Source organism: Bufo bufo, chromosome 7 (assembly GCF_905171765.1).
Source record: "Bufo bufo chromosome 7, aBufBuf1.1, whole genome shotgun sequence".
Classification (NCBI taxonomy): Eukaryota; Metazoa; Chordata; class Amphibia; order Anura; family Bufonidae; genus Bufo; species Bufo bufo.
The window spans coordinates 27,893,070-27,909,251 of NC_053395.1; the positions used below are offsets into that span (position 1 = coordinate 27,893,070).

The following is a 16,182-nucleotide window of genomic DNA, read 5'->3' on the forward strand; positions in this document are numbered from 1 at the left end:
ACTTCTTCACAGAAGTTCGGGCTTGGGATCGGTGTTCTGTAGATTGTATTATTTTCCCTTATAACCATGTTATAAGGGAAAATAATACAATCTGAATACAGAATGCAGAGTACAATAGGGCTGGAGGGGTTAAAAATAAATAAATAAATTAACTCACCTTAGTCCACTTGATTGCGGAGCCGGCATCTCTTCTGTCTCCTTCTTTGCTGATTGCAGGAAAAGAACCTGTGGTGACGTCACTCCGGCCATCACATGATCCATCACATGATCCATCACATGATCCATCACATGATCCATCACATGATCCATCACATGATCCATCACATGATCCATCACATGATCCATCACATGATCCATCACATGATCCATCACATGATCCATCACATGATCCATCACATGATCCATCACATGATCCATCACATGATCCATCACATGATCCATCACATGATCCATCACATGATCCATCACATGATCCATCACATGATCCATCACATTGGTAAAAGATCATGTGATGACCGGAGTGATGTCCCCACAGGTCCTTTTCCTGCAATCAGCAAAGAAGGAGACAGAAGAGAAGTCGGGCTCCGCGATCAAGTGGACTAAGGTGAGTTAAATATATATTTTTTAACCCCTCCAGCCCTATTGTACTATTCATTCTGTATTCAGAATGCTATTATTTTCCCTTATAACCATTTGATAAGGGAAAATAATAATGATCGGGTCTCCATCCCGATCGTCTCCTAGCAACCGTGCGTGAAAATCGCACCGCATCCGCACTTGCTTGCGATTTTCACGCAACCCCATTCACTTCTGTGGGGCCTGCGTTGCGTGGAAAACGCACAATATAGAGCATGCTGCGATTTTCACGCAACGCACAAGTGATGCGTGAAAATCACCGCTCATGTGCACAGCCCCATAGAAATGAATGGGTCCAGATTCAGTGCGGGTGCAATGTATTCACCTCACGCATTGCGCCCGCGCGGAATACTCGCCCGTGTGAACTCAGCCTTAGAGATGTCTAGGGGAAACGCAAAGAAAAAAAAAAAAGGTCATACCCAGAGCACGCTGTAGTTTAAAAAATAAATGCACAAAAAAAAAATATATATATATATATATATATATATATATATATAAATTTTGTAAAGCATTATAGAATTCCTGACTGGCCAACATGTAACAACCTGTCATGGGAGGTTGTGTGGCAAAAAAAAGCCAACAAAAACTAGTGTGAAACCACCATAGAACAAGACTAAAAAATGAATCTAACGTCGAGTCCCTCTTACAATACAGAACAGTGACGGAATATCATCAGGCTATGTCATCGTGGGAATGGAGGCAGGTTAGGGGGGGGCAGTCCTCCGGGACCCCCAGCGATGCTTAGAATGAGGAGGCGCTTGAGGCCCCCTCCTACACCTTCACTACTGACAGATCTGGGATGGGGGATGAAGTTAAAAAAATAAAATGACAAATCTCTCCTGGACTGTAGGGAACAAGCAAGAAGCCCCCATTTCCACACTGAATTCAGATTGGAAGTGTAATCCGTCATTAAAGGGGTTCTCTCACTTCAGCAAGTGACATTTATCATGAGATAGTTAATACGAGGCACTTACTAATGTATTGTGGTTGTCCATATTGCCTCCTTTGCTGGCTTGATTTATTTTCCACTGCTAGTTTCCATGGTTACAGACCACTCTCAAATCCATCAGTGGTGGCCGTGCTTGCAGACTATAGGAAAAAGCGTCAGCCGCTCTGGTGGCCGGAACAATGGGAGCGCACAGGTTACTGCTTTTTCCTATAGTGTGCAAGCACGGCCACCGATGCTGGAATGCAGGGTGGTCTGTAACCATGGAAACGAGCAGTGTATAATGTGATGGAGAAATGAATCCAGCCAACAAAGGAGGCAATATGGACAATCACAATACATTAGTAAGTGGCTTGTATTAACTTTCTCTACATGATAAATGCCATTTGCTGAAGTGAGACAACATCTTTAAGACCACCAGACTGGGGTACACAGACCCTCTAACGGTAGAGAACTTTAGTCAGCTCAAAAATGATCTGTCAGATCTTTTCAGCCATTGTACACGATCGGCTGACAGCTGGGGTCCCACTTTGCAGCCACCTCAAGAGAGCACCAAGGGTATCTCATGTGGAAGTTAAGAAAGTTTTCCAAAGAAATCAGGACTTCCTGCCAAGTTATCTCGAAATTGTACACCTGGAGACTCTAGAGCCGACACTACGGACGACGGTGTAGGGGAAGGTCTGCGCTCACAAAGACCTCAGCATGCATACATTAAAATCATTGCACAATAATCCTTCAAAGCCCTACCGGGGGAGGGGAGAAAAGTCACAAGTTACCCACAAAGGCTCTCGGAGTATAGTATATCTATTCCCTTCCTGAGCCGCCATTAAATCATCAGGAACCAGACATGATGACCTCAGGAAACTTCCAAAAGGTGAATTAGGGATAAGGCATGATCACTGCATGTAAACTCCACCGACTGGATAGTCCTTGGCAGCGAGCGCCTGAAAACAAAAGAACTCAAGACGACTTTAAAACTCAGGGCGGACAAAAAAAAAGGCAAGAACAGCTCGCTTTATTGGAGATGAGAAAAAAAAATGTTCTGAGCCGACGCGTTTCTTGGTTTATTTTGCCAATCACCCGGCCTGCCACAAGAAGAATACGAGATCTGTGGCTCATCAGTCTCTGACCCCCGTATACCAGACAGGAAGACACTTCTAAGGGCCGATCCTAGCACTTTCTGGCCCCAACGTACAGGGGCCGAGGAACCTGGCAAGAGATTAACCGGAATAAGGCAAAACCCAGTTAAGGGTACTTTCACACCAGCGTTATTCTTTTCTGGTATTGAAATCCAGTAAAGTGTCTCAATACCGGGGAAAAAAAACGCATCAGTTTTGTCCCCATGCATTCTGAATGGAAAGCAATCAGTATGCATCAGGAGGTCTTCCGCTCCGTCCCTTGTACGGTATTTTACCGGACAAAATACCGCAAAAATCCCTGAACAATACTGCACGGCATTCATTTCCTTAGAAATGTATTAATGCCGGATCCGGTACCAAGTGTTCCGGAAATTGTCGCGTCGCCGGATCCGGTTTTATAGGATAAAAGGAGGAGCTGGTTTCGCTTTTGATCTTTGAAAAAGTTTAAAATACCGGATCCGTTATTCCGTTTTAAACTGGATGAGACAGATCCAGTACATCACCGGATCCGTCTAACGGATAAGGAAACAAAAATATAATATAATATATCAGTTTGCATACGGTTTGACAGATCCGGCAACAGAACTGCCTGCCGAATTCTAACAACGCTAGTGTGAAAGTAGCCTAAGGCGGTGATCAGGGGTTGGGGAGGTATCGAGGTTTTAGGCCATGTTTTGCTAAACTGAAGCATAAAAAGTGATAGAAATGTGAACAGAGTCTAAGGCCGGATTTAAAGGGTCCGTGTTCCGGACATATTATGCATCCGTGTTATTTGGATTTGTCACGGCCTGACCAGGGGTTGCCCGGTTTAAGGGAGAAATGGGACCAGACAAGGGATCCGCCTTCAGTGAGGTAAGGATCATCATCTTCAGTAAACTGCTGAGGCCAGCGATCGAATGCAGTGGTCAAGTGATGTCGCCAATGCAGCCGGATCAACAGAACCAGGGAGGCGGCGCGCGATCTGTCAAGTATCAGTGGTGGCGAAATGATCTACCTTCCACAGGTTGTCTGCACGCTAAGTTTTAGTCAACACCCTGGAGAACCCCTTTAAGCATACATGTGTAAGGGCTCGCTCGCATTAGCGCTATTCTTTCCCGTTCTTTCGATCCGTTATAGGAACAGATGAACGGGAGTGGCAAATTCAGCAAATAACTGACGCTATCAGACCCCATTGACTTTAATGGGATTCGTTCGGTTACCGTTCAGTTCTTTTTAGCGGAGAAAAAAGTTCTGCATGCAGGACTTATCTTTACGCAATGTGACGAAGTCCGTGATGAAACCACCTCCCCAAGTCCCATGTGTGAATTGAGGACATCGGTGCGCTGTACTCACCGGTTCTACAGTCTCGCATGCACACAGGAGACTCAGGGGCCCCTGATCGGTGGGGGTCCCATTAGGACCCTCAGTGATCATACATGCATGATAAATGGCGTTTAGAGGGAGGACCCTTTAAATCACATCTGATGCCCAAAATCAAGCTGCTGTAATGCGTACCGGAGGACGGCGAGGAGACAGACGTCTCTGGTTACAGCCACACCAGGTAGACAGACAAAAGGGGAGAACTAAGTGTGAAGACACCCGGCACTTGCAGACGCCCGTGTACTCTACATTAAGTTAGATGTATTTACAGCCCTCGGTACACAAGCGTTACATGCCAGGCAGACACGAGACCAAGGATGCCAGGGCCTGAGGGTACTTCAAAGGAAATCTAGGCTACGCTCTATTAGAGGGTCCGGTCTGCAGCACGCTCCATGTATCTCGTCTCAGGTGCTTGCAGAAATCCATGTCCATGCTACAGAAGCAACCCTAATAGACCCGGGTGACTGCATTGTGGACGCTGCACCGGTGACCTCCTCTGAGGGGTCAGGATCCCCGGCGTGCAGCTTTCATCTGGCCGACCGTGCGGGATGGAAATGTGCAAGACACGAGCGTGATCAGGAAAAATGTTCACACTTCTGCGCGCGACCCGAGAACGTAGCGCAGTACTGTCACTGGTCGTCAAAGTCAGTAGCTGCTTTTAATGCCTTTTACGCTTCCCAAAATTTGCTAAAATGGTGTTTATAGGCAGGAGAAAAGAACGAACCTGCAATGGTTGCTAAGCACGGCATGAAGAAGTTTGAGCTGTTGCCTAGCAACACGTGACACTACGCATGGTGGAGTCACTCACTATATAGTGCCGCCGGCACATATGGAGTATCAGATCGGTGTTGCCCAATCTGTGGCTCTCCAGATGCTGCAAAACTACACCTCCCAGCATGCCCCGACAGCCTTATGGCTCTCCAGTTACTGCAAAACTACAAGGCCCAGCATGCCCCGACAGCCTTTTGGCTCTCTGGCTGCTGCAAAACTACAACACCCAGCATGCCCTCACAGCCTTGTGGCTCTCTGGCTGCTGCAAAACTACAACGCCCAGCATGCCCTGACAGTCTCATGCATTCTCATCTGCTGGAAAACTACAACTCTCAGCATGCCCTGACAGCCTTGTGCCTCTCCGGCTGCCGCACAACTACTACCGCCAGCAAGTTCTTAGACCAAACTGATCGGGAACGCCGAGCTTCAGGGGGAGGTAATCGCGCAGAGTCCCAGGAATCACAGCCGCTCAGTCACTCAGCAGAAGGGGGAACTTGCTATTGGCAGCAGGACGGTTATCAGACAGACCACTGAAATCAGGGCAGGCCATATGAGGAAATGTGGTTATGACACGCAGAGGAATCGCCAGTAACCAGGCGCTCGGCTCCGGCTGATCGTCGCTGCAAACTTCTACAACAAAGACATTTTGTTGGCCAAATTTGCGAGCGCTATAAAATCAATGAGGAGATGGGGAGCCATGATCAGACAGGCCTAAAGGAGGACCCGTCGCCTCTCCCGATGTGTTAACCACCTGCCCCCGCCTCACAACCTTGCTTCAGCTCTAGGTTCCGTGGCACAAAGCTAGCGGGTGGCATGTGCCCAACTCGGCTACATTTAGTGGTACAGCCAAATCCTCATCTCTTCCAAGACGACGGAAAACGGCAGGACAGGCAGAAGCTGTTGGGTTTGGCGATATTTGGTTCCAGCGCAGTCACAATGTGACACGCCAGTGTGTGCCACAACCATTGGCAGAATGTGGGCAGCTTTACCAGGAATACTGCGAGTCTGGGTTTGGACAACTGACTTCTTGATGCCATTGCTCACTCCTGTCCACTCCTCGTCCCTTATGCATGGCACAACCATACGGTTCCATACTGTGTGCCGCCACATGCTGCCTTCACGCATATCACAGCAATAATAATAATGCATCGTAAGACAAGGCAGGAAACCATCGGGCCCCGCAGATTTCTTTGCTTGCAGTACAGATCAGCCCAACATGACTTTTTTTCCCCCCATTTGGGGGGGGGGGGGGGGGAGGGGGAGGTTTGTGGTAAAAACAGCAAGGCACATTTGCAACAAGTGTTCATGCCAATAATTCAGCAGGCGAAAAGCCAATAGTCCTCCATCATACGAGAGGTCGACGGCTATAGCGAACCCACAAACGTGCACACTTTGCATGTCACACACTTTGCGTGTCACAAGTAAAAATAATAATAATAATAAAAAAATAATAATTATATTTATCAAAGCCGGAACCAAAAGTACAAAAAAAAAAATTCCTGCTGTGCATTTTCTGCCTGGTGTGAATAAAGCCTTGATCTTAAAGTCACAACATGGCAAGCGACCCAATAGGCATGGAAGTCACCCACACGGTGCAGCAACAGCGCTGGTACAGACCAAAGCAATCAATTGCACAAATTCCTAGCCCACAAATTACGTCTTCTCCAGTCCCCGGAGGGCACACCGGGACACAACTTCACCGCTATATCTTTAGTATCATGCTCCTCTTACCTGCTCTACATTAGGGTTCGTCCACATTAAAAAAAATAAAAAACAAAAAACAACAACTGCTACAAAGGCCTCACACACAGGTCCGTAAATGACAGATCTGCAAACGCAGATAGTGGCCATGTTGCATCTGCTTTATTTGTGGACTCACTTCAATGGGTAAGAGGTCCGCATTTCACGGCCAAGTATAAGAGATTTATAAAACTGGTGTAAAGTAGAACTGGCTTAGTTGCCCCTAGCAACCAATCAGATTCCACCTTTCATTTTTCAGTACTCCTTTGGAAAATGAAATGCTGAATCTGATTGGTTGCTAGGGGCAACTAAGGCAGTTCTAATTTACATCAGTTTGATAAATCTCCCCCTCTAATCTTTTTTGCGGAATGGACACACTGACGCGGTAGATAAAATACAGACCAGGGACCCACTGAAGTCATTGGGGTCTGCAAAAAGTGTGGACGGTACACAAGCCGCATGCTTATTTTGCTGATCTGCGATTTGTGGACTGTAAAAGGGATACGGTCGTGCATTACATGCGGATGTGTTGTGGATGTGTGCATTGCAAAGGCTAAAAAAATGTGCAGATTTAAAGGGGTTGTCCAATTTTGGACATTTGGGGCATATGGCTAGGCTATGCCCCCCAATGTCTAATAGAGCTGGGACCCGCACCTATCCCTAGAAAGAAGCCTGCAAGGTGACGGAAGGCACACCGCACAGTTGCGGCGGTCTCCATTTATTCCGACAGGAGCACCGAAAATAGCCAAGCACTGGCTCGGCTATTTCCATAAGCCCATAGAGCCGAACGGAGCGCTGGCTGCGCTTGCACAGTACACTTCCGAAAAAAGGCGAGTGTGCTGCTCGGCTACTTTCAGCAGTCGCATATAAATGAATGGAGAGCAGCGGCAATTGCGCGGTCCATCACTTTGCAGGCTCCATTCTAAGGAGAGGTGCGGGTTCTAGAGTTTGGACCCGCACCTATCAGACATTGGGGGCATATACTAACTATATGCCTCTAATGTCCAAGATAGGACAACCCCTTTAAAATCCACATCGCTGTCCATTTCCACTGGAGAACTTATGCAGAGTGTGGATGAAATTTCTAAAAGATCTCATCCACTTTGCTGCCCGCAATCCTGCCCACATGTGGCAGATAAGCTGTGGACTTCTGGCAACCATATTGCATGTGGAAAGCTTGCAGCAGCAGATTGATGAGAAAACGTATGCCAACTAGAAACGCCACACACATCTGCCAACTTAAAAGAGTTCTCCGGACTACCAATATTGATGAAGTGTCCTCAATATAGGTAATCAATATCAGATTGGTGGGGGGCTGACACCTGGTAACCCCACCGCACTGTTGTGGGAGCGACACTGTGCATGGAGCAGTCTAGGCTTCAGCTCCCTGCACTGTGGCACCCTGAAAAAGCAGAGGTCCCCAGAGATCAAGTCCATAACGACGGGTTTACGAATCGTCCGCAGTGACGCTGCTGGATCTGCTCCTGTAACGTGCAAGCCAAAGGGCCGAGTAAAGTTTGGTGGTCGCTTCAGTCAGACACAGACACACGGAGGACAGCAGAGTGATGCCGGGGCGCACAGACGCACGGAGGACAGCAGAGTGATGCCGGGGCGCACAGACGCACGGAGGACAGCAGAGTGATGCCGGGGCGCACAGACGCACGGAGGACAGCAGAGTGATGCCGGGGCGCACAGACGCACGGAGGACAGCAGAGTGATGCCGGGGCGCACAGACGCACGGAGGACAGCAGAGTGATGCCGGGGCGCACAGACGCACGGAGGACAGCAGAGTGATGCCGGGGCGCACAGACGCACGGAGGACAGCAGAGTGATGCCGGGGCGCACAGACGCACGGAGGACAGCAGAGTGATGCCGGGGCGCACAGACGCACGGAGGACAGCAGAGTGATGCCGGGGCGCACAGACGCACGGAGGACAGCAGAGTGATGCCGGGGCGCACAGACGCACGGAGGACAGCAGAGTGATGCCGGGGCGCACAGACGCACGGAGGACAGCAGAGTGATGCCGGGGCGCACAGACGCACGGAGGACAGCAGAGTGATGCCGGGGCGCACAGACGCACGGAGGACAGCAGAGTGATGCCGGGGCGCACAGACGCACGGAGGACAGCAGAGTGATGCCGGGGCGCACAGACGCACGGAGGACAGCAGAGTGATGCCGGGGCGCACAGACGCACGGAGGACAGCAGAGTGATGCCGGGGCGCACAGACGCACGGAGGACAGCAGAGTGATGCCGGGGCGCACAGACGCACGGAGGACAGCAGAGTGATGCCGGGGCGCACAGACGCACGGAGGACAGCAGAGTGATGCCGGGGCGCACAGACGCACGGAGGACAGCAGAGTGATGCCGGGGCGCACAGACGCACGGAGGACAGCAGAGTGATGCCGGGGCGCACAGACGCACGGAGGACAGCAGAGTGATGCCGGGGCGCACAGACGCACGGAGGACAGCAGAGTGATGCCGGGGCGCACAGACGCACGGAGGACAGCAGAGTGATGCCGGGGCGCACAGACGCACGGAGGACAGCAGAGTGATGCCGGGGCGCACAGACGCACGGAGGACAGCAGAGTGATGCCGGGGCGCACAGACGCACGGAGGACAGCAGAGTGATGCCGGGGCGCACAGACGCACGGAGGACAGCAGAGTGATGCCGGGGCGCACAGACACACGGAGGACAGCAGAGTGATGCCGGGCGCACAGACACAAGGCGAGTTGCAATGTGAATGAAACCGGAAAATAAGAACCTTCATAGGACCTAACAGGTGACAGTAGCAAAAACTGCGCAGCACGGGACGGCGGACTGTGGCGGTAGAGTGCTCTCATATCTTATACGGCACAAGACATGTTCTCTAATATAAAGGGTCAGTCCTGCGTAACTGAAAATGTTGCACAACACAATAAATTTGACATAGGACTGTCGAACATAGAGCTCACATTACACAGAACATGTATTGGTAAATTCCAGTCCCATGTCACGCACTGTACGTATACACACACACACACACACACACCGTAGCCAGTCCCATGTCACGCACTGTACGTATACACACACCGCAGCCAGTCCCATATCACGCACTGTACATATACACACACACACCCCGCAGCCAGTCCCATGTCACACACTGTACATATACACACACCGCAGCCAGTCCCATGTCACGCACTGTACGTATATATACACACACACAGCAGCCAGTCCCATGTCACGCACTGTACATACACACCGCAGGCAGTCCCATGTCACGTACTGTACGTATACACCACAGCCAGTCCCATGTCACGCACTGTACGTATACACACACACCGCAGCCAGTCCCATACTGTACGTATATACACACACACACACACCGCAGCCAGTCCCATGTCACTCACTGGACGTATACACCACAGCCAGTCCCATGTCACGCACTGTACGTATACACACACACACCGCAGCCAGTCCCATGTCACGCACTGTATGTATACACCAGTCAGCCCCATGTCACGCACTGTATGTATACACCAGTCAGCCCCATGTCGCGCACTGAATGTATAGACCAGTCAGTCCCATGTCACTCAATGAAAGTATATACACCACAGCCAGTCCCATGTCACGCACTGTACGTATATACACCACAGCCAGTCCCATGTCACGCACTGTACGTATATACACCACAGCCAGTCCCATGTATACGTACAGTGCGTGACACCAGTCAGTCCCATGTCACGCACTGTATATACATACACATCACAGCCAGTCGCATGTCACGCACTGTATGTATACACCACAGCCGGTCCCATGTCACGCACTGAATGTATATACACCACAGCCGGTCCCATGTCACGCACTGAATGTATATACACCACAGCCGGTCCCATGTCACGCACTGAATGTATATACACCACAGCCGGTCCCATGTCACGCACTGAATGTATATACACCACAGCCGGTCCCATGTCACGCACTGAATGTATATACACCACAGCCGGTCCCATGTCACGCACTGAATGTATATACACCACAGCCGGTCCCATGTCACGCACTGAATGTATATACACCACAGCCGGTCCCATGTCACGCACTGAATGTATATACACCACAGCCGGTCCCATGTCACGCACTGAATGTATATACACCACAGCCAGTCCCATGTCACGCACTGAATGTATATACACCACAGCCGGTCCCATGTCACGCACTGAATGTATATACACCACAGCCAGTCCCATGTCACGCACTGAATGTATATACACCACAGCCAGTCCCATGTCACGCACTGAATGTATATACACCACAGCCAGTCCCATGTCACGCACTGAATGTATATACACCACAGCCGGTCCCATGTCACGCACTGAATGTATATACACCACAGCCAGTCCCATGTCACGCACTGAATGTATATACACCACAGCCAGTCCCATGTCACGCACTGAATGTATATACACCACAGCCAGTCCCATGTCACGCACTGTATGTATACACCAGTCAGCCCCATGTCACGCACTGTATGTATACACCAGTCAGCCCCATGTCACGCACTGTATGTATACACAAGTCAGCCCCATGTCACACACTGAATGTATAGACCAGTCAGTCCCATGTCACTCAATGAAAGTATATACACACCACAGCCAGTCCCATGTCACGCACTGTACGTATATACACCACAGCCAGTCCCATGTCACGCACTGTACGTATATACACCACAGCCAGTCCCATGTCACGCACTGAATGTATATAAACCACAGCCAGTCCCATGTCACGCACTGAATGTATATAAACCACAGCCAGTCCCATGTATACGTACAGTGCGTGACACCAGTCAGTCCCATGTCACGCACTGTATATACATACACATCACAGCCAGTCGCATGTCACGCACTGAATGTATATACACCACAGCCGGTCCCATGTCACGCACTGAATGTATATACACCACAGCCGGTCCCATGTCACGCACTGAATGTATATACACCACAGCCGGTCCCATGTCACGCACTGAATGTATATACACCACAGCCGGTCCCATGTCACGCACTGAATGTATATACACCACAGCCAGTCCCATGTCACGCACTGAATGTATATATACACACACACCACAGCCGGTCCCATGTCACGCACTGAATGAATGTATATACATACACACCACAGCCAGTCCTATGTCAAGCACCGTACGTATACACCAGTCAGTCCCATGTCACACACTGAATGCATATAAACCACAGCCAGTCCCATGTCACTCAAATGTATATACGCCACAGCCAGTCCCATGTCACGCACTGAATGTATACACCAGTCAGTCCCATGTCACTCAATGAAAATATATATGCCACAGCCAGTCCCATGTCACGCACTGTACGTATATACAGCACAGCCAGTCCCATGTCACAAACTGAATGTATATACACCAGTCAGTCCCATGTCATGCAATGTACATATACAGTCAGTCCCATGTCACACACTGCATGTATACACGCCACAGACAGTCTCATGTCACGCACTGTACATACAGGACAGTCAGTCCCATGTCATGCACTGCATATGCTAGTCTCATGTAATGCACTGTAGACACTAGTCAATCCCATGTCATGTATACGCAGCCAGCCCTACATAATCCACAGCCAGCCCCACGTAAAGCACTGCACGCTCCACAGCCAGCCCCACGTAATGCACTGCACGCTCCACAGCCAGCCCCACGTAATGCACTGCACGCTCCACAGCCAGCCCCACGTAATGCACTGCACGCTCCACAGCCAGCCCCACGTAATGCACTGCACGCTCCACAGCCAGCCCCACGTAATGCACTGCACGCTCCACAGCCAGCCCCACGTAATGCACTGCACGCTCCACAGCCAGCCCCACGTAATGCACTGCACGCTCCACAGCCAGCCCCACGTAATGCACTGCACGCTCCACAGCCAGCCCCACGTAATGCACTGCACGCTCCACAGCCAGCCCCACGTAATGCACTGCACGCTCCACAGCCAGCCCCACGTAATGCACTGCACGCTCCACAGCCAGCCCCACGTAATGCACTGCACGCTCCACAGCCAGCCCCACGTAATGCACTGCACGCGCCACAGCCAGCCCCAAGTAATGCACTGCACGCTCCACAGTCAGCCCCACGTAATGCACTGCACGCGCCACAGCCAGCCCCAAGTAATGCACTGCACGCTCCACAGCCAGCCCCACGTAATGCACTGCACGCTCCACAGTCAGCCCCACGTAATGCACTGCACGCGCCACAGCCAGCCCCAAGTAATGCACTGCACGCTCCACAGTCAGCCCCACGTAATGCACTGCACGCGCCACAGCCAGCCCCAAGTAATGCACTGCACGCTCCACAGCCAGCCCCACGTAATGCACTGCACGCTCCACAGCCAGCCCCACGTAATGCACTGCACGCTCCACAGCCAGCCCCACGTAATGCACTGCACGCTCCACAGCCAGCCCCACGTAATGCACTGCACGCTCCACAGCCAGCCCCACGTAATGCACTGCACGCTCCACAGCCAGCCCCACGTAATGCACTGCACGCTCCACAGCCAGCCCCACGTAATGCACTGCACGCTCCACAGCCAGCCCCACGTAATGCACTGCACGCTCCACAGCCAGCCCCACGTAATGCACTGCACGCTCCACAGCCAGCCCCACGTAATGCACTGCACGCTCCACAGCCAGCCCCACGTAATGCACTGCACGCTCCACAGCCAGCCCCACGTAATGCACTGCACGCTCCACAGCCAGCCCCACGTAATGCACTGCACGCTCCACAGCCAGCCCCACGTAATGCACTGCACGCTCCACAGCCAGCCCCACGTAATGCACTGCACACACCAGTGCAGCTCGCTCTGCTCCATGTTGACATCTGCTCTTCCCTCCCAATCATGGCCCACACCAGGTCCCGGCCTCCTCTCCGCAGCAGCGGTCTCTCCTCATCCCCAGCCCCCTCCCCATCCTCGGGCCTAGTGCGGGCGCCCGAGCCGCGGCCTCTCCTACCTGTACTGTCCGCGCTGGCGGAGAAGCCCGGCGAGCTGAGCTTGGGTCTCTTCCGGTTGGGCGGCCCCTCCAGCAGGTTCTCGGCCATCTTCTCCCCTTTTCTGATCGGTCACCGAAGACAGACAAGACTCCCTCCCCGGAGGAGGAGCAGCGTGCAGGGGAGGAGGAGGAGGGGATGCCCGGGCCCTGCCACCACCCCCTCCCGGCTTCTTACTACTACTACTAGCGGCCAACACCTCAGCGGCCCCCCGAGTCCTGCATCCCGAGGGGGGCCCGAGGACAGAGCCCCCCGATCCCAGCAAGTGGAGGGCACCCCCCCGGCTGTCACCCTCCAAAAACACAGCCTGTCCGGAGAGCTCCCCCTGCCCCCGGGGGTAACTGCTCACTGGAGGGGGGGGGCAGCTGAAGTCACCGGCAGACAAGTAAAAAAATATAAAAAAAAAAAAAATTTTTAAAAAACAACACACCGAGGGTCCCCCAAAATAGTCTAGTGACCCCCCAAAAAATCAGGACCTACAATGAACCCTCACCGGCAAGATACTAGAGCGCCCCCTGCAGGTCACTCCGGGCGCAGGTGATTGACTACTAGGGAACCCCCCAAAATTAGTCCAGATCCTGCCCAAAAAAATCAGGCCCCCTCCTTAAATCCGAGCAGCCGGAGACCCCTGAGTGGGATGAGGTAATGACCCCGCGATGAAAGGAGGGGCGACAAATATGGGGGTGCTCCGGCCCCCCAAAAAGTGGCGGCTGCCGGGGTGTCAGGCCGAGGGTAGGCCCTGCGGGGCGCCGCCGCCGGAGAGGGTTGCGTCAGGCCTCGGTTCCAGTTCCCCTCCCCCTCCGGTGCTCTCCTCCGCCCGCCCACGCAACCGTGCGCTCGCTGCTTCCTCCTCCTCCTCCGGGAGGGGAGGGAAAACAATGAAGGAGCCGCCGCCGCTGCTGCCACCAAACGGGGCCTCGGATTAGGAGGAAAAAAAAAAATAGTCGCCACCTCCGTGGGGGGAAGAATGAGCCCCCCCTCTGCTGCCTCCGGAGTCCCCCGCTGTCGTGAATGGCAGCCCTCTAATCCCCTGTAGTCCTCGCAGGGCCCCGGAGATCTCCGGCGCTGACCGAGCCGCGACAAGATGGCGGCTGTTGATTCCTCAATTAAAAAAAAAAAAAAAAAAAGTATTATATATTTTTTTTTTTTTCCTCCTCTCTTCTACGACGGCGGGAGTAGGGGCGGGGCCACGCAAGACGCACAGCACGTAAGAGGGGGGGGAAGCACGTAATGCTGTGGAGAATGAAGCCGAAAGGAGCCCGGTGGATGGGGAAGCTCACGTAGCCTGCTGGGGAGGAGGGAGGGGCCGGCCACGCCTGTAGGGAGTGGTAGGACACGCCCACGTTGGTTGGCCGCCGCTGCTTACGTTTGGTTGGCTACACCCAGAATGTAAAGGGCTGAAGGCTGCTATGTAGCCTGGTCACGTGGCAGCAGGTGACAGGACTGGTAAGGGACAGCCATTTAAGAGGGGTGAAACCCAATGGCTTCCCTCCAAAGCACTAATGGTAGACCTTTTGTCAATTCCAAATTTGTACCCGTTGCAATGTTGTCCTGCAAAATCTGTGTGTGAGTTGTGCCTTGTAATCCGCGCCGGGGGTGTCCGCAGCCCTCTCCCCATTGAAAAAAAACCTACAGAGTCAGCCGAGCATGCATGTGTATGGAGACCTTAAAGGGGTTGTCCACTCCTTATCCTCAGGATAATTCATCCGCCATGGGCTGACACCCCCTCGCAGTGGGCGGAGCTTCATTGGGAGCAGCGCTGCAGTTACCAGCTCCCTCTACAACACTGTGGATGGCACTCTGTAGTTCTGTCTAGGTGTTGGACCCCCGCCCATCCGATAATATCCTTTTTACTTACATATTTGGAGCAGGTTGGGTAACGCCCCAGAGTGGCATTGCCACCTTTCCCCCCCCCCCCCCCCCTACTGTCTTTATTGGTTAACCTCATGTCATCATGTGTATTTATTTCAGGTTCAAACACTGTGCATTTCCTATTTTGCAACCGTTATGTTTATATGCAATGTGCCTGGTTCACCAGCAGGTGGCAGCAAACACTGCAGAGCTACAGTTAGGTAGAATGGAGCAATCTGCCTTCCAAAAACCATATGGCATTCCTTTCCTTCTGCGCCCTGCCGTGTGCCCATACAGCAGTTTACGACCACATATGGGGTGTTTCTGCAAACTACAGAATCAGGGCCAAAAATATTGAGTTTTGTTTGGCTGTTAACCCTTGCTTTGTTAGCGGAATTATTTTTTATTAAAATGGAAAATCTGCCAAAAAAAGTGAAATTCTGAAATTTCCTCTCCATTTTCCATTAATTCTTGTTGAACACCTAAAGGGTTAACAAAGTTTGTAAAATCAGTTTTGAATACCTTGAGGGGTGTATTTTCAAAAATTAGGTCATTTTTGGGTGGTTTCTATTATGTAAGCCTCACAAAGTGACTTCAGACCTGAACTGGTCCTTAAAAAGTAGGTTTTGGAAATTTTTTGAAACATTTCAAGATTTGCTTCTAAACTTCTAAGCCTTCTAACGTCCGCAAAAAATAAA

At 51.6% G+C, this 16,182-nt stretch overlaps 1 protein-coding gene across 5 annotated transcripts in view; it reads right to left on the minus strand.

The window, feature by feature from the left end:
- The window catches only part of LOC121008964 (CREB binding protein), a 39,181-nt gene extending 24,450 nt beyond the window's left edge, over positions 1 to 14,731 (minus strand). For all 5 annotated transcript variants that reach the window (XM_040441810.1, XM_040441808.1, XM_040441807.1 and 2 more), the window contains exon 1: positions 13,597 to 14,731. In XM_040441810.1, the coding sequence (XP_040297744.1) occupies positions 13,597 to 13,684 (88 nt within the window). In that variant the 5' untranslated portion in view covers positions 13,685 to 14,731. The remainder of the gene's footprint in view (positions 1 to 13,596) is intronic.
- Positions 14,732 to 16,182: the final 1,451 nt, after the last annotated feature.